The sequence below is a fragment of the Malania oleifera genome, chromosome 4 (assembly GCF_029873635.1).
Source record: "Malania oleifera isolate guangnan ecotype guangnan chromosome 4, ASM2987363v1, whole genome shotgun sequence".
NCBI lineage: Eukaryota > Viridiplantae > Streptophyta > Magnoliopsida > Santalales > Ximeniaceae > Malania > Malania oleifera.
In genome coordinates this window covers 84941173-84964230 of record NC_080420.1, presented here as the reverse complement: position 1 = coordinate 84964230, position 23058 = coordinate 84941173, and the positions used below count along the sequence as shown (strand labels likewise).

Genomic DNA, 23058 nt, shown 5'->3' with positions numbered 1-23058 from the left:
TGAAGAAATCCCTGTATGGACTCGAGCAATCACCGAGGGCGTGGTTTGATAGATTTGCAAAGGTGATAAAGAATCAAGGTTACCGATAGGGGCAGTCATATCACACTATTTTCTTCAAACAGTCCAATGAGGGAAGAATGACCATCTTGATTGTGTATGTCGATGACATCATTCCCATTGGAGATGACACAGGAGAGGTGGAGAGATAGAAGATCTTAGCCACGGAGTTTGAGATAAAAGACCTAGGTCAAATGTGACATTTCCTGGCAATGGAGGTCACCTGATCAAGGAAAGGAATTAGTGTCTCCCAGAGAAAGTATGTGCTTGACCTTTTGACCGAGTCTGGCACTCTTGGTTGTAAACTAAGGGATAATCCTATCGAGGTAGGAAAAAGAATGGAAGACGTAGGAAAGCCTATGGAGGCTAGAAGGTAGATTGATCTACCTCTCTCACACCAGACCTAACATTGCTTTCGCTATAAGTGTGGTCAGTCAACACATGCACTCACCAAAGGAGAGTCACCTAGAAGCAGTATAAAAAATTCTCAGATATCTGAAAGGCTCTCCAAGGCGAGGATTACTCTTCAAGAAAGGTGACAAAAAGAAGATAGAGATCTACACAGATGCGAATTGGGTAAGATAAGTAGAAGGCAAAAGGTCTACTACCGGCTCGATACCTATGTTTGGGGAAATCTAGTAACATGGTGAGGTAAGAAGCAGAGTGTGGTAGCCAGAAGCAATGCCGAGGCTGAATTTAGAGCTGTTGCACAAGGGATGTGTGAAGGGCTATGGTTACAAAAAACTTTTGGACGAACTACACATCACAGTAGAGCTCCCCATCAAACTATATTGCGACAACAAAGCCGCCATTATTATTTCTCATAATCTTGTTCAGCACGACAGGACTAAACATATAGAAGTGGAAAGGCATTTTATAAAGGAGAAAATTGAGAAGGGGAAAATTTGCATGACCTATATCCCTACAAGAGAACAATTAGATGATATTTTCACCAAGGGATTACAGAGATCTAGCTTTGAAGAGTTTATTTGCAAGTTGGACATGATCAATATCTATGATCCAACTTGAGGGGGAGTGTGGAATGACGGCCAACAGTGTGAAAGACGGCCACGGTTGGTGAATGACGGCCACCTACCATGGTAAGTGAGCCACCGCAACCTACCATGGTGGGTGAGCCACCACCACCTACCATGAGATCTTGCCACAAGCCAGAGGCTATAAATTGAGACCCCCCACCGAAGCTAAACTACACATCTCAACTGCAAGTTGTGTCCTCTTCTGTTTTTCCATATGTTATTCTCTGTGTACATGTTAAATAGGGACCCGAGTGTGTAAAGAATACACAATTGAATATACAATTGATTCATTCTCATTCTTTACAATATGACTCACTTGTTTACTTCATTCTTACTTACCATTTGTAGTGCACTTCATATTTGATGCTTGTAAATCGGTTCATGCAGTATAAGTGAAACTACTGCTAACTTTGAACTAACTAGTTAAAGCTTGCTGAAGACACAAGATGAATAACGAGACATTGCATGGGATGCCATAAAAACTTTGAAAGGGGTAGATCAATATTCCAAGGATTTATTAGACAAAAAAGTATGAATATCGGGATAAATTGAGAGTAAATCTGAAAACAGAAAACAATTCAAAATGATTGTTCATCAAAAACATCTATGTCATTCTAGAGCAATCGTCGATAAAACCAACAATAAAAAAATCAAGCCTTAAGACCCACTAGCTGGGGCCAATTAATAATCATCAATTAAAATGTAAGAAAATTTCACAAGCTACCTCAATAAGTAACTCAAAATGGACCCCATGTATCAGAATGTATTAAATGGAAAGGACTGCAAGCTCTATCAACATGAGGATAAGAAATCCTATGGTGTTTACCCAATTGAAAAAGTTCACACTCAATAATAGCCATGGACTTCAACAAAAGGGCTAACTTTAACTTCTCCAAACATCGATGACCAAAGTGACAATGCCATTGAAATAGAGTAGGCTGTCTTGATGCTTATACCACTAAGATTTACGTCCGAGAAATATACAAATTACAAATTTACCTAAAGAGTGTGGACCAATAATTTATATCAAGCTTCAACACTCCTATGCACACGCAGCCTGATTGCAGTGGAGAGATAAAGAACAATAGATAACACCCATTACAAGAACAAGACAATTTTAACCAGCACACAAAAAATGCATGCCACAAGACTAGAACCTAGGACCTTCCAGTAACCATGGCTCTGATACCATGTTAGACTATCATTTTACCTACAAGTTTAAGTTGTTACGTTGTGGGCCAAGAGCATATATCAAGCATTGACAAGATATAAGCCACCAAAATCACGCCCTCCTCCAAAAATCAGATTCTTCATCTTGATGTCCTAGACAACACGAGAGTTAGGATAACATGTACCAGGAAAATTATAAGATCGGCAAATTTACAACCTGGAAGTAAGTAATGAGGAAATTTCGGAACAACAAGAACTAAGGATAAAGAAATAGTGGGACAAAGAATTAGCAACACCAATACCGTAAATTGAGGATATTTTATTATCAGCAAGATTTGCACTTGAAGAATAGGACATTTCTTGAACTTAAGCAACGTAAAAAAAACCCACCCATAGAACAGAATAATGAAAAATCTGGCGTAGAAGAGTCTAAAAGACATTCAAGCCACTATTACTCGACTAAAATATACTAAATGACATTATCACACCTAACATGCCTAAGGATAATATGTTGAAGACTAAATTTAGTGGTCTAATCATATTTGTAGGAACAACTTCCCTCCAAAGATTACCCTTCTCCTTCATGAATCTCCAATCCAAGGATGGGTTTGTTGAATGTAGATAGGGATTTTAGACCTAGGCCTCCATATCTTAAAGGTTGTTTTACAATACCACCCCACCCACCCCGGAGGATTCTACTTTGAATTCCCTCTATCCTTTTGGCAATTAACCAAAATAGACTAAGAGATTTAATAATTTTCTCAAAACAGTCACTTGGTCATGATTTGGTCCAGCCACTGATGTTGGAGTAGTAACTTGAAATTGCGCTTCACGACATTCAGCAACTAAAAAAAACAGTACTGTGGTGCAGGAGATTCTGGCAATAATTATAAGAATGAGCTGCACAGCTGCAATTGTTGTGCATGTAGTCCACATGAGTTCCTCCTCACCCAACAAAGCCATGACTGCCAAAACCACAGTTAACACTACTACTACTGATAAGTGCTACCACCACCCCTAGCCTTAAAACGTCCTCCCCCACTCTACCACCACAACCTCCCCTATCACCACAATCTTAATTTACACAGAAAATCAAGATCTCTAGGGCTGATTTTTTGGTTGGGATCAAATATGCTTAGTCAAAGGAAAACTTGGTCAAAGGAAGGAAGTTACAAGATCCCAAGAATCTGGGTACCAATGGGCTCATATTCAAGACTCAAACCCCGTAAGCAGTGGACCATATTAAAATCATCTCATTGCTTGATTATCTTCTAGACAACAAAAGAAATTGGTTCAAAAATATTCAATCCAACAAAGATTATATCACTTTTTTTAAGAAGAAGATATATTAAGAGGGAGAGAGATATTACAAAGCAGGCACGGACATGAATTCCTCATTAAAGCAAAAATAAACAAAAAAAAATAAAAAATAAAACTACACAAACATCACCCCAAAAAAAACCCCCTCTTTCAACCCTTCCCATCATGATTCACTAAAGATTTCAATTTCCTAATTCTCACTTACCCTTCTACCTTAGATTTACACGCATCCATCTGGATTTCATTTCCTCTGTAATCTTACATGTGTAGACAGTAGACCCAACCCAATTCATCCAACAAAAGTTAAGTTCGAAGATCTTCTCCAGAAACCTCCTGTATAGAAAAGGGCAAAATCCATTTTTACCCACTTGCTTTTCTTCCATACCATCATTTTCTTAAACATTAATTCCATCCAATCCTTGCAATGGAGGGGGCAGCACATATGTTAAATCCCCAAATACATCAAATGAATCATGAACATAACCATACTGTTCCCAAATTTCATCTAAAAGCAAAACCCCATGGTCCCCATCACAATCAAAATCACTAATGTCTACAACGTCATTATCTAAAATCCCCCCAATTCTTTTTTACTTGCAGCTACTCAACCCCTCACTAATCCCACCCTTCTAGCCAAGTGGTTCTTCAAGTATGCTTAAATTACCTCCTGCATCTCTCATCAAAACTTTTCTTGCTATCTCAGCACAAGTAACTTGCTTTTTTTCAAACATATTCCTCATTTCAACACCCATTAGCTCTGCATTCGGAATGTGTAAACCCTAAGATTCAGAACTTTCTTTCTTACCATTTGATTTCCCCCACAAACCAACATTTTTCCTCTGACTCTTGACCTCACAATAATCATGACTTTTTATAAAACCCCTTCCTTTTTTAGCCACACTAGAAGACCCACTGGAGGTCTTTTCTACTACTGGAATCTCTTGTCCCACTAAAAGAATAGAATCATCAACAAAAATTCTAGAATTGCTTCGAACAAGACTTTCATTTCTCGCCTCTTTCCTTCTAAACCTTTCAATACTCTTGCTTCTTTCTAAGGAAGATTGAGAACCCTCTTGATCATCATGAATCTACTTAGAAAGTGAGCAATGCAGGATAGGGTTTGTAACTGGATTCTGCTTGGAAGACGACATATCTGTTAAGTTCCTTGGCTGCCTACACATGTTAATGAGAGAAAACTGGGCTTGAAATGCAGGCTTCTCTTGAAGTTCCTCAATTTGGGCTCCAACTTCTGTTAACTGCTGCTCCAGCTTAGGAGCTCCTCCTATTGCATCTTCTCAGACTTCTTGTAAGTGTTCACTTTTCAATCCATCACACCCAGCCGAACAGTCTTGGTCTTTAAAAATACCAACAGAAGGGTCCTCTTGAGCCTTATTTGAGAACTGAACAACTCCAGAATATTTGTATCAGCTTGTTGGGCCCTATCAATAATGTTCAAACAATGAGCCTGTTTAAAAGAATGGCTCATCTGAGAATGAGCTGTCAGATAAGAAAAATCCTTTTTTTTTTCCAGAGAATGGCCCAAATCATTTTTACCAAGAACTTGGGCCTCTTCAATTAATTGGTGATGCAAATAGGTGTAGACATAGAACAAGAAATTCAGAAATAAAGGCTGAGAGTACAGAATAGTATTTCAGCCACCTTCTTTGATTCAAGCAACTAAAAATCCATAAAATAATGAAAATACGACTGCTGTGAATTTTAGTTCAGCAAATAAGACAAATTCTGGGAACCACAGCAACTTAATTCTCAAATAAGTACCTGTTTTGGCACTATTTCAGAATGGTAACAGCAGATTTCTGCTAGCCTCTCACACCTTTAGCTGCAATGGAGGGACTGGTAGGCACCACAGAGCTAAATCCTCACAACCCTGGCCTCCAAATCTTCACAACCCTAGCTGGTTTGGAGCTGAGCTCAGGAGAAAAATCTTCTCAAAGATAAAATGTTAAAACCCCCCTTGAAAAAGTGGCTGAAGACTCCTAATTATACCAGGCCTGAAGCTTCCAAGAGAAGCCAACTCCTATTTTGCACATAAAACCATCTAAAAGCCATTTATCTTCTGAAGCCCGACCAAAAATAACTAAAATCACAAGAATAACCCTGAATATTAAAAAATGACCCCAAAGCTAATTTTACAAAAGTAAACCCAAAAAATATAGAAATTACAAAAATATCCCTAGCACCCATAAATAGCAACACTTGATGTAAGAAGAAAATTAAATAAAGACTGCTGATTGCATCACTTGACCAAGCTTGGCTGAAAAAGAAGGTCCTCTTTTTCAATTACCTAGCCGAAATTCAAAACAAAAACCAAGCATCTAGGCCCAAAATTCTTTGCCTCTTCTTTTCCAAGCACAACCATAGCCACCTCTGCTACCTTGGCAGCTCCATCTGAAACCCTAGATGCACTGGCTCTATGGACATTCTCCCATCGATCAGCTGTGTTTAGGGCAACAAAATCACAAGTTCATTCAATTGCAACTCACCCCTACACCGAAAACAAATCACGCTTTCCTATACACCACACCCTATGATGTAGGACAAGGAGAAAAACTGTGGGAAGATTTCCCCCCACACTGAAAACAAATCATGACTTTCCTATACTCCACACCCTGTGAATGAGGACAAGGGGCAAGACCTTGGGAAGATCCTTGCTGGAGAATATTACGAAGAGTTGGGTCAATGAATTGTTGGGTTTAATTAATAGTTTATTATGTGTTTAGTTTAATTAGCATAGTATTATGAGTATTTTGGGAGCTAGTTTGTAGTCTTTTGTATTGTAGGGTTATGTTTGTAATGCTATGTAGTTTTAGGGGTTTATATGTAATTTCATGTGAAAATGCTTTCTTATAAATAATGTGTGAAAACCATATTGTAGGCAGCAGTTGATGAATTTGAATTGGAAGTGAACATGAGTTCCCCCCTACTATCTCCTCTCTCCTCTCTCCTCCCTTCCCCTTCCTTCCTCTCTTCCAATGTTTCATGGTTGCAGAACCTTGGGGCAGCATCATTTGGTATCAGAACCCAACTTTGATGTCCATTCTTCTATTTCAATCCCCCCACTGTCCCCTTCTCCCCTTCCCCTTCGTTCCACTCTTCTAATTTCTCCATGGCTGCAGAACCTTGGGGCAGCATCATTTGGTAGCAGAACCCAGCTTCAATTTCCATTCTTCCGTTTCAGTCCCCCCATCGTCCCCTTCTCTCTTCTCTTCTGCCCTGTTTTCTCCCTCTTTTCTTCTTATTTCCTTCTCTCCTCTGTTCTGTAACTTCTTGCTCCCCATCTGCTGCTGCTTCTTTTTTCTCTTCTCATTCTCTAGCTTTCAGTCCACCCATTCTCCGTCACTCTTCTCCTTGTCCTCCCTCAACTCTTCCCCAATTAGAAAAAATCGGCCTTAAATTTTGCAATGTTGAAGGATCAAGATGGAGAAGCAAGACCATGAGATGATCCTTGCTGGAGAATATTAAGAAGAGTTGGGTCAAGGAGTTGTTGGGTTTAATTAGTAGTTTATCACGTGTTTAGTTTAATTAGTATAGTATTATACTATTATGTATATTTTGGGGGCTTGTTTGTAGTATTTGTGTAATCTAAGGGTATGTTTGTAATGCTATGTAGTTTTAGGGGTTTATATGTAATTTAATGTGAAGAGGCTTTCTTATGAATAGTGTGAAAGCCATATTGTAGGCAGCTGTTCATGAATTTGAATTGGAAGTGCTCGTGAGTTCCCCCCAGTATCTCGTCTCTTCTCCCTTACCCTTCCTTCCACTCTTCTAATTTCTCCATGGCTGCCTTGACGCTGCCCCTGCATCACCCTACTTCCATGCTTGGATACAACTTCTACAACCATTGCCTTTGCCTTCACATTCACCTTCACCTCTCTTCCCTTTCAACACCACTTGCCTCCACAATCTAGGATCTAAAGGACTTGCTTCAGCCTTGCCACTAGACTCATGACCAAATTCCCTCCTATCTCTCAAAACTTCGCCATTCATCCCATTTAGGGTTCGTTTGGAACCACATATGTAGAAGTGTTTTTTAGAAAAAGTGCTGAATTTAATTAGTGCTGATAGCTGAATTTAATTAGTGCCGATAATAAGTGTTGAAGTGGAAAAGTGCAAAAAGTTATAAGTGGTGTTTGGTTGTATTTAAAATAACTGTTATTTGGATACTTGCTTTTATTATAGGGTACAATATGATTATTTTTAAGCATATTTTAGATTACGAATATTAATATTTTAAAATTAAAAATTTCATTAATAATTAATTTTATTATTTATGATTAAAATTTTAATATTTTCTATTAAAAATGATATAAGATTATTATTTTTAATTAACAATAATCTTGTTCTTAAAGTTTATTTATAACATATTACTATCATACTAAATTATAATAAAAATAATATTATTAATTTAATTCAAAAATTCAATTTATTTAATGTTAATTTAAATTAATAAATAGCTCTTGTTCAATCCAGAATTGAATTATAATAACTAAAATAATAAAATAAAAATAATAAAATTTTTATAACTAAATTCAAATGATAATAATATTAATTTTATATTTAAAAATTAAAAATTTTCTATTAACTAAAATAATTATAATATTCTTATTTATTAATTAACAATTATAATATTATTAATGTATATTTATAACATATGTAATCACATTAATTTATGTTAAAAATAGTATTAGTAACTAAATTAAAATTTTTAATTTATTTAATGTTAATTTAAAATTATAGATGGTTCATTTTATTCATTTCAGAATTTAATTATATTTTATTAATAATTAATAGGCTAAAATGCATAGTCAAATATTATATGGTTAATTTTTAATTAACAACTTAATTAATAATTGTGTTAACTATTAAAATTAATTCATATTTAAATATTTTTATTAATTAAAAATAATATAATATTATTTTTTGTTTAACAACAATCTTGTTCTTAATTTATATTTAAAACATATGATTATTATATTAATTTATATTAAAATAATATTATTAATTAAATTATATTTTAAATTTTTAATATTATTTCAAATTAATAGAAGGTTTTTCTTCTTCATTCCATAATTGAATTGTTTCATTAATAATTAATATATTATAATACATACTAAAATAGTATATGATTATCTTCTAATGTATTTATATAATTATAAAATAGTCACTAAATTTTCCTATATTTACAAAATTGATTCCGCCCAAGAATAATGCCACTTATAAGTGGCAGAAAAGCTACCTTAGATTTTTCTCAAAATTCACTTAAAAAGTACTCAAAAAAGTGATTTTGGAAAAACACTTTTTGCAATAAATGTTTGCTGTAATACACGTCAAATGCAACTTTTTTTGTAAAAGTCTTTATTTTAAGTGATAAGTACAATAAGTAGTTTTTTTAAGTGCTCCCAAACAAGGGCTCAGCGCCCCTAGGGATGAGCACAGAAAACTGGTTACCTTTCCACCCCACTCCTAACTTCGGAAATTTTTCCACCTTTGTCCATGGAATCAATAGCCAGTACCGCATGTTTTTGATATAAACACTTCGAAAACCCCTTTCCATTCAACCCAAAATTGACAAAACATTAGTAAACCAACTTACAGCGTCTTTGGAGAATCTTACCCATCTATTACGAGAAGTATTATTCTCGAGAACAAACAAATAATGGATTTCCCCACCTTATCAATTTTTAGATTGAAAGTATTTCTGTTGATCTAAATCGAATGATATTTCATCGCCTACTTCAGCCAAACACATATCTCAATTCGTGAAAGAGAGAAGGGGGGTTTCGCGAGAGAGCCATGATCTCCCTCTATGGATGATTTATTCCTCACTGAGACTCAGTTTAGTTTTCCTAAAGGAGTGATGGTCTCAATACAATCTTGAGGAAAAATTGGCGTCTTCCGTGTCAAAGCCACATTTCTAATTCGGGAAAGCCCCTCATCCCACACCAAAGAGAACAAAGATCATATCATAAATAATAGTCTTCTAAACTTTTATCCACACAAGGTCGTAAATACATTCAATTGGGCATAGGCATCTAGGGGTTCAATTATTACAACTAACAAAAAAAATATTTTTACCATCTGAGCAGTAAAAAAGTAACCCCCTTGTTAGAGATTATTTATGTCTTTTAGTATTATTATTCTTAAGTGCGTTAGTATGTTAATTAGTGAGAGTTAGTAAGGGTATTATTGTTATTAGAATGTATTTTATTTGTATTATAAATAGAGGGAGAGACTATCTTCAAGTTAGATCATTCATTTAATCAAAATCTCAACCTGATATGCATGATCCGACCTAAACCCTATTATACTCAGTCGTCGCCGGAAAAACACATTCCCATTGCTGCCCTTCTTAGATCCACCTCCATCCTTTCATTATTTCACAAAGCCAACCATATAGCCAAAATCAGAACCCTACGAAGCCTACCCTCCAAAAAACCCCATCGCCGGAAAAAGCTTCATGCGCCCCCACGCACTGGCTATCTACCAGTAGTTCCAACCCCGCGCTCCAGTGCATAAGCAAGTTTCCAGCCACCTTTTTCCTTTTTTCCCTCTACCATGTCCCCTCTCCAAACAATATTATCAAGTTGTTGGACATTTTTTTGTCCAAAGATCCAGCCTTTTTTGACCAAGCACTCATGGTAATCCGTTAGTTTTTGTTCGGTGCTTGTAAAGGTTTCTTTGTGAGTTTCTTGGAGCAGCAGCAGTGTTCGCAAGTTAAGATAGTGAGGCAGGGGCAGTGCTATCTCAGTTGGTAAGTCGTTCACCTCGTCTGTGGTTGTGTCGGTACTTCACATAGTTTGTGATTGCCCTGATTAGTTTTTGTTGTTCTTCTTGTGTGACATTGGTGTGGCTACAAGTTTGTGAGTGCGCGATGGAGTCTATGAATCCCAAAAATAAGTCTCCTTCATCACTACCACCGATAATGACTCAAAAGTTGGATGGAAAGAATTATGTTCAACGGTCTAAAGCTATTCAAGTTCATTTAGTAGAATTACGAAAATTTGACCACTTGCTCCACTATAATCCTTCTAATCAGAAAAGAAAAGAAGTGTAGATTAAATAAGATGTCTTGGTTGTTTCCCTCTTGTGAAATTCAATGGAGCCACAAATTGCACAAGTGTGTATGCATTTAGATACGTGCAAGGAGATTTGGGATTATGCCAAGCTTCTATACTCTAGTAACGTTCACATACATATAATTTATCCCAAAAGTACTTTCAGTTACAACAAGGAGATAGGAGCATTGCGTATTATTTTGGATAGATGAAGCACATCCATAAGGAGCTTAATGTTATGCAAACTATAAATGCCAACGTTTGTGAGATACAAAAGCAGAGGGAGCGTATGACAGTTCTTTGGATTATAACGGGCTTAAGACTTGAGTTTGAGGCAATCCGATCTCATATTCTTAGTAGTGCAAAATTGCCAGCATTTGGTGATGCTTATTCTCGTGTCCTTCGTGCTTCTTTTAGCACACATTCTCCTTCCCTTGCATCTGGCTCGGAGAAAACATCCTTTGCCAAACAAGGTGATTCTAGTTCTCTATCAAACAACAGCAGAAGTTATCGAGGTGGTTCAAGTGGTAGTGATGGTAAAGATGGACGAGGTAGAGGCACTCCTAGCAAGTGCACTCATTGTCGACGAAGTAATCACACCTTTGCGGGCAGCCAATACAGCCACCACCGACTCCACACTTTTGGGGACTGAGTGGGGGGCAACATACTGTATCCATGTTAGAGGAAGAGTATTTCTAGTTCCAGAGGTATTAAGTGTCAGAATAAGCTTCTCTTCCCATTACATCGCTTGCCCAAATAAGTAATCCCACAGTATGCCTATCATCTAGTACTTCTCGCCTCAGTCCTAGGATCATAGACTCTGTTGCCATAGATCATATCACAGGCATACCTAATTTCTTCTCCATTCGTCAATATGTTGCAAATTTACCTTGTGTTACTCTTGTTGATGGATCCACCATTGCAGTCAACGAAATTGGGATTGTAAATCCCATTTCTTCTATTTCTCTTACTTTGGTTTGGCATATTCCCAAATTTCCTTTCAATCTTATGCCCATTAGCAAGATTACTAAATCCATCAATTGCTCAGTAATATTCTTCCATGATTTTGTGGTTATTTATGATTTGAAGATGAGGAAGATGATTGGCGAAGGGCATGAAGTTAGCAGACTTTATCACTTGGAGCCACTATCTCCTTCTACCACTTGCACTCTTGCTGCCACCCCTCTCCAAAGTCATTGTCATCTTGGTCATCCTTCACTAGAAAAGTTAAAACGTCGTGCTCCTTAATAGAGTTTTGTGTCTAGTCCTAATTGTGAGTCTTGTTAGTTAGGAAAGAACTATCATGTCCCTTTCGCTTCCCAAGTCAATAAACGGGCTGCAAGCCCTTTCATGTTAGCTCATTCTGATGTTTGGGGTCCTAGTAGAGTAGTGTCCAAGTTAGGTTTCTAGTACTTTGTAACCTTTATGAATGATTATTCAAGAATGACATGGCTAAATTTAATAATAGATCGTTCTGAGTTATTTCATGTATTTTGTACCTTTTGTTTTGAAATAAAGACTCAATTTGGTTTTCCAGTTCAAATACTTCGAAGTGGTAATGCTAAATAGTATTTCAGTTCATAACTCACTACTTATCTTAGTTTAGTATTGCCCATCAATCATCTTGTGCCCATAGTCCTTAGCAAAATGGTGTTGCAAAGAGGAAAAATAGACATATCCATGAAATTACTCACACCTTACCATATTAAATCTATGCACCTAAAGTACTTTGGAGTGATGTCGTACTTACTGCTTGCCATCTGATCAAAACGATGTTATCCTGTGTTCTTAGTGGTAAAATTCCCTACTCCATTCTCTTTCCTAATTCACCTTTATTCTCTCTCTCCCTCCTTGCATATTCATGTGTGTGTCCTTTGTTCAGTAACTAACTCCCAGGGTGGATAAGTTGGATCCTTGTGCAATAAAATGAATATTTCTAGGTTACTCACATACTCAAAAGGGATATTGTTGTTGTAGTCTTGTCCTACATCACTTTTTTGTTTCTGTTGATGTTACCTTCTTTGATTCTACAGCTTACTAAACCAAATTTCTAAGTGCTTTTGAGCTCAATAAGTCTCTTCCTCTGCCTAATCTTCCAGATTCTACTTTGATGTCCTTGCCCAACCAACCATCTTAGTCTCCATGTAGTTTAAGTTTTTCTCATCGTCTTAATGATCCTAATTTGCAAGGTTATTCACGACGGAGGCTCCAAGGAAGAGAGTCCCCTCTAGCTTCTACTACCATACCTTTGGTTTCCTCGTCTGATGATCATATTTCCCATGATGTTGATCCTACCATTGCTATTCAGAAAGGTAAACGCACGGAAAGGTAAATGCACAGGTACTCAACATCCCATTTCCAACTCTGCTTGTTCTGACAACTCTGTTTGTTCTGACTTCTTAGCACCCTCCTATTGTTTTGTTACTGCTCTATCGTCTACTAACCTTCCTAAACTTGTTTCAAAAGCCTTATCCCACTATGGGTGGAGGAATGCTATGGTTGAAGAGATGAATGCTTTAAAGGGCAATGGCACTTGGGAGTTGGTATCTCTTCCTCCTGACAAGTTCGGGGCTAGTTATCGCTAGATAGACACTGTTAAAGTCAATCCCAATGGCTTTGTGGCTCATCTAAAGGCCCGTCTTGTTGCTAAAGGGTGTACTCAAGTGTATGGTTTGGATTATTCTAACACTTTTCTCCGATTGCCAAACTTTCATCAATACGTTTGTTCATCTCCTTGGCTACTACTTGTCACTGGCCTCTACATCAGTTAGATAAGAAGAATATCTTCTTGCATGGTGACCTTGAGGGGGAGGTTTATATGGGAACACCCATATGGGTTTGTTGCTTAGGGGGATATAGGCTTAGTGTGTTAGCTCAAGAAGGAACTATATGGTTTAAAATGACTTCCTAGAGTATTGTTTGGTCGTTTTAGTGTTGTAGTACTTGAGTTTGGTCTTCGACCGTGTGTAGTGGATCATTATGTGCTTTATCGTCATACTTCATTAAGTAGGATTCCTCTTGTTGTTTGTCTGGATGATATTGTTATTACAAGTGATGATGATAAAAGGAATTCAAAGTCAAGCTTTTTCTACAAAGAAATATTCAAACCAAAGATTTGGGACCGTCAAAATACTTCTTGGGTATAGAAGTATCTGGATCACGTATGGGAACTATTTTATCACAAAGGAAGTATGTTCTTGATCTATTGGATGAAACTGGATTGTTGGGATCTAAACCGGTTGGTACACCCATGGATCCTAATTGCAAGTTGGTATCAGATATGGGTGATTTGCTACCTAATCTTGGACAATTCCAAAGGCTTGTTGGAAAGTTAAATTATCTCACAGTCACTTGGCCGAATATATCTTATGCAACAAGTGTTGTGAGTCAATTTCTACATTCACCGAGGGCAAGTCATTGGGACGCAATAATTCGCATCTTGAGATATCTCAAAGGTGCATCTGAGAGAGATCTTTTATATCATCAGCCTATGAAGTTGATGAATGATAATCAAGTTGCTCTTCATATTGTCTCCAACCCAGTCTTTCATGAGCAAATGAAGCATATTAAAGTTGATTGCCACTTTGTTCAAGAGAAACTTGTACAGAAGCTCATTACTACCAATTATGTGAAGTATGATATGCAGCTTGCTGATTTGTTTACCAAAGTTTTGGGGGGATGCTCATGTTAAATTTATTTGTAACAAGTTAGGTGCATATGACATTTATTCTCTAGCTTGAAGGGGAGTGTTAAGAGGCTATTTATGTCATTTAGTACTACTATTATTAAGTTTGTTAGAATGTTAATTACAGAGAGTCAGTAAGGGTATTATTGCCATTAGAATGTAGTTGATTTGTATTATAAATAAAGGAGAGACTAATCTTCAAGTTAGGTCATTCATTTAATCAAAATCTCGACACCACTTAACCAAATTCTTCGCTGAAAGAACCTTTCCAGAGAATTATCCTATTATGGTATTATCAATGAGAATAGATACGTATTCGGTTTATGAGGAAAAACTACAAATTTAGTAACGTAATATTTTATCACAAGATAGGAATACAAAAACAAGAGAAGAGATTACCAAAGAAGAAGCTGCAAGTGGTGGAGTAAGTCCAATATCATAAACTGTTACAAGTGCAGTCCCCAACCCCTTTGGTACCAATATCAATTGTGAACATTGTAAACCTGTTGGGGGTTGAACAATTTCTACAATTTGAGAATCATTGGCAACAGCATTGAGAAAACAGCTCCCTCCAGTAATCGACATATTTACCTGGAACATGAAAGCATGCAATATTTTATTTTAATATATATATACAGTGCATAGTACTGAGCTTGCAACGCAATAACACCATGATATATCACCAGAAAATTACAGTTAACAAAACTCAGATACTGTCCAGCAAAAATTAAGTTCAAAAACAATTGCCCTGCAATGGCCCACAACAGTACCATTCTATAGGCTATACATAGCCCACAAAGATAATAGGGGGAAATTTCCTTAGAAATAACTGAAAATTACTGTCTAAAAAATGATTTTTCCACCATCAAATGTCATGTAATAGGACATTGAGTGCTGAAGTACAAGATGCTTATTAAGATTTATGCTAAAGACAGTCACTTTTTAACAGTTTCAAAGACAATAAAAAAAAATCTAGAGTGGTGGAATGTGTGCAGCCAACAAAAAATAGAGTTAAAAATTCGTAAGTTGTAGAGGATGTAGACTCAAGACTCACAATAATTTATGCTTTATATTCGACTTTTTTTTCCATAATTTTATCCATGATACATCAAATATTATCAGAGTGAACTAGACACCAGGAACCCAGACAATGGGATTGAGATTAGTGAGTTCAAGAGATTAGGTTTGTAGTAAGTCCTAGGATTTACGTTAGAAAGAAAAAGAACTTGAATTGAGAGAGTCAAAAATTGCTTCCAATAATTATGTAGGGTCAAAAACTGGGCAGGGAAGGGTTAGTAAGACATCATAATGGAAGCCTTAAGTTGGAAAATTCGGAGTCAAGGGAATCCTATGAAGCATTATAACTCGTAAGATAAAACAGATGATTGTGTGTCACCTAACCTGTGAATGTTACAGGAGACCAAATTAGCGATGTTTCGTTTGCGGTTAGGAGTGTCTGGGAAATGAGGTTTTGGGATTGGTTACTTTTTCATCTAATTAGGCAACAGTATTCTTGTCTATGACAGAAGGTTTGCTATGAAGGTGGATACATTTCCTACGCTTAGCGGTTTCTTTTGGCAAGAGTTGCGTGCAGTATATGGTTCTTGTTTTCCTAATTGCTGTGTGAGAGAAGATTTTAATGCCATTAGATTTTTGCATGAGAAATTTGATGGCTTTAGGGTTAGAGCCAACATCAGAGGGTTTAAATTCACTAGAGATTGTTAGTTGCATCAAATTCCCAATGCCTAATGCACAATTTACATGGTTTGCTGCTAGTCTATGGATAAACAATCAGATAGATAATATTATTTTGAGGGAGGAGATTAGATGGAAGCGAAAATCTAGGCTGAAGTAGATGAAAGAAGTAATGCTAGATTCTTTTAGAGGCTGGCTAGCATGGGAGGAAGGAGAGTTCTATTAAAGAATTGGAGATCAAGGAGAGAGAGGTTGCTAAGGATCATGAGGTCATTGTGGGGGAGATCATTGATTTTTATAAGAGACTTAAGTTGGAGTAAGATGTTGACAAACCTATTATAGCACTTGGTACCTAATTTCAGAGGGTAATGTTGTGTGGCTTGAAAGGTCATTGGAGGAGGAGGAAGTGAGGAGAGTTGTTTTTGAGTCAGAAGGGGATAAGGACCTAGGCCATAATAAACTATTGAATATTGATACCTTCCAAGGTTGTTAGAATATGCCAAGGATGAATCAATGAAAATGTTTAAAAAATTTTACACTAATAGCATGGTGGGGAGGGGTATGAATTCCACCTTTATCACCATTGTGCCAGAGGACAATCTATCAAGGTTACAGATTTAGCCTATTAGCCTGATTACTGAAATTAACATAAGTTCTTTCTAATAGAATGTGTGTTGCATTGGCTGATACAATCTCTAGCACCCAAAGCACTTTTGTTAGACTTGGAAATGGGAGTCTAGGAGGAAAGATAGGGATGGCGTGGTTTTGAATCTAGATTTTGATAGGGCTTATGATTGAGTATGCTGGAAGTTCTTTAATAGAGTGATAGAGAACAGAGTTCAGGACCAGGTGGAGAAGATGAATTAGAAGTTTTCTTTCGTTGACTGCCTTCTCTATTATTGTTACTTGTGAACCAAGATGTTGGTTTCAAAGTACGATGGATGTTAGACAAGGACCCATCATCTCCTTTTTCTTTTTGCCCTGGCTGTGGATTTCTTGACTATGATCTTTTATAGGAGGAATTTGTAGTGACCTTTTAATAGGCATTAGGGCGGGCTTAGATGATGTGTTCATTTCTCATTTATAGTTTGTGGATGATATCATTTTTTTCTTGTCCAATAATTTGGATAATTTATTCAATACGTTGATTATTTTACAAATTTTTTGGAGTGTTAGGATTGAGGATTAACTGTTCTAAAAGCGGGATTGCAGATATTAATGTTGACTCTTCAGTGCCTTCCATTATTCATTAAAAGCAGGTTGTAGCAGTTCGGACTGGCCTACCACATATTTAGATGTTCCCCTATGTGGTAATCCTACATGAGTGTGTTTATTCAAAAAAAAAATTCTCATGAGTCGTGACTATATCTGACACAGAAAGCTTCCAATATTTTTCTCTACGTCTATTTTCTAATCAATAAGATCTTGAACTCTTTTCAGGATACAATCATAGAGAAGGTTCCTAGAAGTTTGGATGTTGGAGGGGTGCTAATTTCACTTTAGGAGGTCAAATCAGTCTTATTCAGGCTTAACTTTCAATTTCCCTTCATATTACCCGTCACTGTTTAGGATTCTGGTGTCTATTGCTCAAGGTTAGAAAAGCAAATGGGAGATTTTTATAGCTTTAGGCTAGGTATGGTAAGAGAAATCACCTTGTTAGCTAGGATATTGTCTGAAAGCCTGAGAGAGGGTTGTACCCTGGTAATTTGTTTTCTAAAAACATTATTTAGTGGGAAATTGGTCATAGTGTCCCTTTTATAGCACAATTCCTCTTGGCATACGGTGATTCGTACCAAGTATGGGCTTGAGCAAAATAAATGAGATGCAAAAGCTAGTGCTCTTGTTAGCTGCGCAAGCCCTCAAACTTTTGTTTATAAAATTTCTGGTCTTTTGTTTCTCACATGTGAGGCATAAATACAGTAATGAGGATAGGGTTCGCTCTTTGGAAGATGTTTGGGTTGGGGATGCCCCTCTTAATCAAGTTTTTCTACTCGCTATGATTGCCCCATTGATTATCTCTTTCCTAGTCAAGGAAATTAAGTAGGTTAGATAAAATAGAGAAGTGCTCAAGGCATGTTGTATAATCGTAGAAGACCCTCAAAATAAAAGGAAAGTTCTATGTAACACTTGTAAGACCAGCTATGTTATATGGATTAGAATGTTGGGCAACTAAGAAACAATATATCCAAAAAGTGAAAGTTGCTGAAGTAATAATGCTAAGATGGATGAGTGGAACACCTCTAAAAGATAAATTTAGAAATGGACATATTCGTGGTATGTTAGGCATAGCATCAGTAGAACACAAGGGATACATGAGATGTTTGGGCACCTGCAACTTGCACTAAATAATGCACCGGGGCATGTGAGCTAGTTAATGTCGGTGGCAATAGAAGGGGCAAATGTAGACCTAGAATAACTCAGAATGAGATAGTGAACTAGTGTCGATACCGGAATCTGGTCCGGGGGATGTTCCGACAAATAGAAAATGTTCATGCATGGCGAACCCCTCAAACAAGATGGTTAAATCAGGGTATTGTTTTTTTGTTTCCCAAAACAAAGAAAAAAACCCAAAAAATGTCTACAATTCAAAGTAAATGGGTTCAAGAGTACGTTTGTGTGTAGGGAAGGTGGCAAACGAACCATTCTAAGGAGAATCAATCCACCAACACCCTACCCATGCCCATTCTGAGAAAGGTTACCGCTATGTGCGTGCGTGTCTTAAGACTCTTAACTAAGAATAAAGAAGGAATAGAAAGAAATGAAGGAAAGGTCCCCTTTTGGGTCATCCAATGAAGAATCACTGTCCAAAAGTCCAAACAACAAAGTTGAAAGCCCTAACGTACTTTGATTGAAAAGAGGAATTGGCCTCAGAATATCCTAACTTTTGAAAACATAAGGTAAATTGGAAGAGATGATGGAAAAGGTTTTGATTGATTGCCTTTAGATTCAAAGATGACTCTTTCCTTTGAAATCAAGGTTTAGGAAAACTCAACATCAAAATATTTGATTTCAATCATAGACAAGATGAGGTGGATGGGGTTTTTAATCAAATTTTGAATAAATGGGAATTGGGATTCCTACCTGTCACGAGCTAAACTTGTTCAGGGCATTATGCTTGTCTGTGACCACTTGCCTCGTGTGTTAGGGATGGGTTTCATCATGTAAATATTAGTGTAGGGTTATTTTCGAGTATTTATTTCATTACATGCCAAATAAGGCAGCATCACTCCTCGGTCACTTCCTAGTGCCAAAGTGAGAATGGCATAGAAAGCTCTTTAGGGGAGGGTAAGTGTTCATCAGTAATTGTAAAACTCAATTGTTATTGTCAACGTGTTTAGCCTACTTGCCTCCCTTGCTAAACACACAATGTCAACGGAGGTGTTGCTAATGAATTACGTTTGCTTCAATGTTTACTGCTTGCTTGTCACAGCTTTCATGAATTGATTACTATTTCCGCTGTTATTTGAATGAATGTTAATGAAAGTGTTTCATGGATGAATGTTTGTAAATGATAGGCTGGCTAGTTAAGCAAGAGTGATTTAGCTAGTGCCGCACGGACCTTCACAAAGGTGTGAAAATAGTCGGCCCGTGACACAACCCCATGATTGAAATAAAAAAACTCAATGTTGATAGAGTGGAAAATCTCTTGATTGACATCAAGTCTTGATGGAGAGTTTAAATAAATTAACCATTAATGAATTTTGACATTTTTGGAAAAGAAGAGTTTCCAATTTGAGGCAAGATACTTTGACAAATAAGGAAGATTTTTTGAAAAATTACTAAGCTTATTATCAGCCTTTAAGGGAAAGGATTTAAATGATCTATTTTGAGAAAGGAAAGTTTTTTTTTTTTTTTTTTTTTTAAGAAGGAATTTCAAACTTACTCCTAACTCCTCAATCCTGTGGTACAAGCATCGACTCCCATTCGCCCATACAAGCTTATTGGAAAGCACTTGTCCCTGGCCTAGGGTTGAAAATGGAGAGGACAACATACGGTGAAATCTCCCCAATCATCCCATCATTAGTCGGGTCGATAGGACCTAAACAAAGCTTGGAGACGCAATGAAATGAGACACACTTAGGGATAAGGCAAAAAGGGGCTTGATAGGCACATGCAAGCAACCATGGCCATTAATCTTAAACAAAGTGAAATCATTAACTAGCACTAAGGAAATATAACATAAGCATAAGCAATTTGAATTCTTAACTAAGTATCTTCAAATATCACAGCAACTCATACATAATTAATGGAACCACATGCTCTATGTTTCATGGCAAAGGACAATTTCAAAAGAGATACTCAACTTACCATGATGTATTAGCATTCTCAAACTATATTATATGTTCCAAAGTAGAAGAACTATCATTCACATTACATCAAAAGGAACCAAGTTAACCATTCCAATAGCTAGTATAGACAAAAGCATGAATTAATGGAGTAAACAAGTATATGCCAATCTCAAACTCTCGTCCATGAAGGCAAACGTATTCCAAACCATACTATATGCACCAAAATGAAGGAGTACTAGTTCAAGTTAACCATTCAAAGAACCCATATACAAGAGCATGAACTAATGGGATAACCAAATACATGTTAGAGACTTAACCAACCTTCTTTCATGGAAGCAAACATCTCCTTTTTTACTGCTCTAACATTCAGGGATATAAAATATAGATTGTTCACACGTAAAATAAAAATGAAAAAATAACAAAAATGAAAAAAGGGAGAACAAACAAGACAAGAAAAACTTTAAATAGAAAAGCATGAGCTTGCTGTGTTTACAGCTGCTGTGCACAACAATGGTGCTCACAGCCCCTAATGTCACGGAAATAGAAAGCCTCTAACACCTCTCAACCCATCTTTTGGCCATCCCTTTCACAGCTGTTGCTATTTACAGCTGAGATTGAAACCCACCTTGCAGCACACCTCACTTTTGCTCCATCGCATGCCAAAGTTTGCATGTGAACCCTAGCTTACAGACCTACAGCAGAAGAGACCTATTTTGCAGCTGCCACAAAAGTTTACAGTAGATCCCTGCCCTAAGAATGGTCTAAGACCCTTCATTCCTAACCCCCAAAGCTAGGGTTTCTACCCCATCCGTAACCTACATCTTTTTCTCCAGCCGAAGCTGCTGCTGTTGCGTGCATAAACCCTATTTTCCAGCCCCTACACAGCAACTATTCCAGCCGCAGCTGCCATTGTGTGCATAAATCTTATTTTCCAGCCCCTACACAGCAACTCCTCCAGCTATAGCTGCTGCTGTGTGCATAAATCTTATTTTCCAACCCCTACACAGCAACTCCTCCAGCCATAGCTGCTGCTGCGTGCATAAATCTTATTTTCCAGCACCCTACACAGCAACTCCTCCAGTCGTAGCTGCTACTGTATACATAAATCCTGTTTTCCAACCCCTACACAGCAACTCCTCCAGCCATAGCTACTGATGTGTGCATAAATCTTATTTTCCAGCCCCCTACACAGCAACTACTCCAGCTGTAGCTGCTGCTGCGTACATAAATCCTATTTTCCAGCCCCTACACAGCAGCATAGCTACCCTAGCCAAGCTACAACCTCCTTCCCAACTCTCTCTAATAGAAACCTATCTAACACTGCCCTACATGACCCAACAAAGAAACCAAGGTCTTAAATTTCAACGTCAACTCAATTTTTGAAGCTCCAAAAGTACGGAAATTCCAACAAAAATTTTGATTTCAATGTTAATTTTGATTTCGATTTGAAAAAAATAATGGAAATCAATAGTAAAGCATGGGATTCTTTTATGAAACTTTAGAAATGGTTAATAGACATAATAATATAAGCTTTAGGACTAATATATTACAAGTTAAATACATTTATGTTCTGTATGAGATGGAACATCTGTAATATAATTTTTGTATCAAACATATTTGTAAGATATGTGATTTATACATATTCAGATAATACAAATTAAATTCCTAAATCATTTAAATATTATTTGTTATACAAATAATGATAATTTAGACATGAATGGTTAGATAAAAAATGTTGTTGTAAGTTTATTTTTTGATATAACTTCAAAAGCCCTTGTAATAATCTTTTTGTTTCAATAAAAAAATAAAATAAATTAACAAAGAAATTTCCCTTTGCTCCTAAATCTCTCATTGCAATTCTGAAGAAATTCATTCTATAGTTAAAATTTCGACAATTTTCGCTAAAATTTCGAGATTTTGCTAAATTTTGGATGATCGTTTGAAATTTTGATGAAAATTATGCAAAATGGAAATCGAATGCCATTTCAATTTCAAGGGTGATGGAAATCAAAATTTTGACAATTTTGTGGATATTTAAGACCATGACAGCAACCTAATGAATGATATGCAAATCAAAACAAAATGATGGGCTGCCATACCTTAGATGGGTAGGACTAAGGAGATTAGGTGCAGTGGATGAGAGCCAAAGCTGTGAGCCCTCTCCCCTTCCTTCCTTTTGTTCTTCTTTTCCTCTAGGATTCCTCCTCCTCTAGTGGCCGTACACTCCTTTATTCCTTGGCTTCTTCTCCTTCTTGCTCTCCTCTTCTTTCCCTAAACTCACCTCTTTAGCAGTCCACTCTCTTTCATCCCCTATTTTCTCTTTCCTCTCTTTTTTTTCTTTCTTTCTTTTTTTTTTTTTTTGGTTGGCCATAGCCTCCCCACTCTCTCTCTCTCTTTTTCTATTTCTCCTCTCCTTTCTCTAACCATATTTTCTCTTTATTTTTAAACTCTCTCTCTCTCTTTTCTTTCTCTCTATTCAACACTCTCTCTCTCTTTCCCTCTCTCTAACACACTCGCTCTTTTTATAACTCTCACAAACTCTCTCTCTTCTCCCCAAGTGAGCTCCCCCCCCACCCCCCTTCTCTCGCTCTCTCCTTGCTCCTATTTATAGGCAAAGAGAAGGAGCTAGGTTTTTTTAAAAAAGAAAAGGACACAAGTGTCCTAGGGGGGCAAGGTTAATTAGCATGCTCTTGGGCCCTTGGGGGCCCAATTGAGCTCCCTAAGGCTGC

The 23058-nt window shown here is 37.0% G+C and overlaps 1 protein-coding gene across 2 annotated transcripts in view; it reads right to left on the bottom strand.

The window, feature by feature from the left end:
• Positions 1-23058, bottom strand: part of LOC131154248 (nuclear pore complex protein GP210) — a 138831-nt gene that overhangs the window by 59991 nt on the left and 55782 nt on the right. For both annotated transcript variants that reach the window (XM_058106901.1, XM_058106902.1), the window contains exon 15: positions 14745-14936. In XM_058106901.1, the coding sequence (XP_057962884.1) occupies positions 14745-14936 (192 nt within the window). The remainder of the gene's footprint in view (positions 1-14744; positions 14937-23058) is intronic.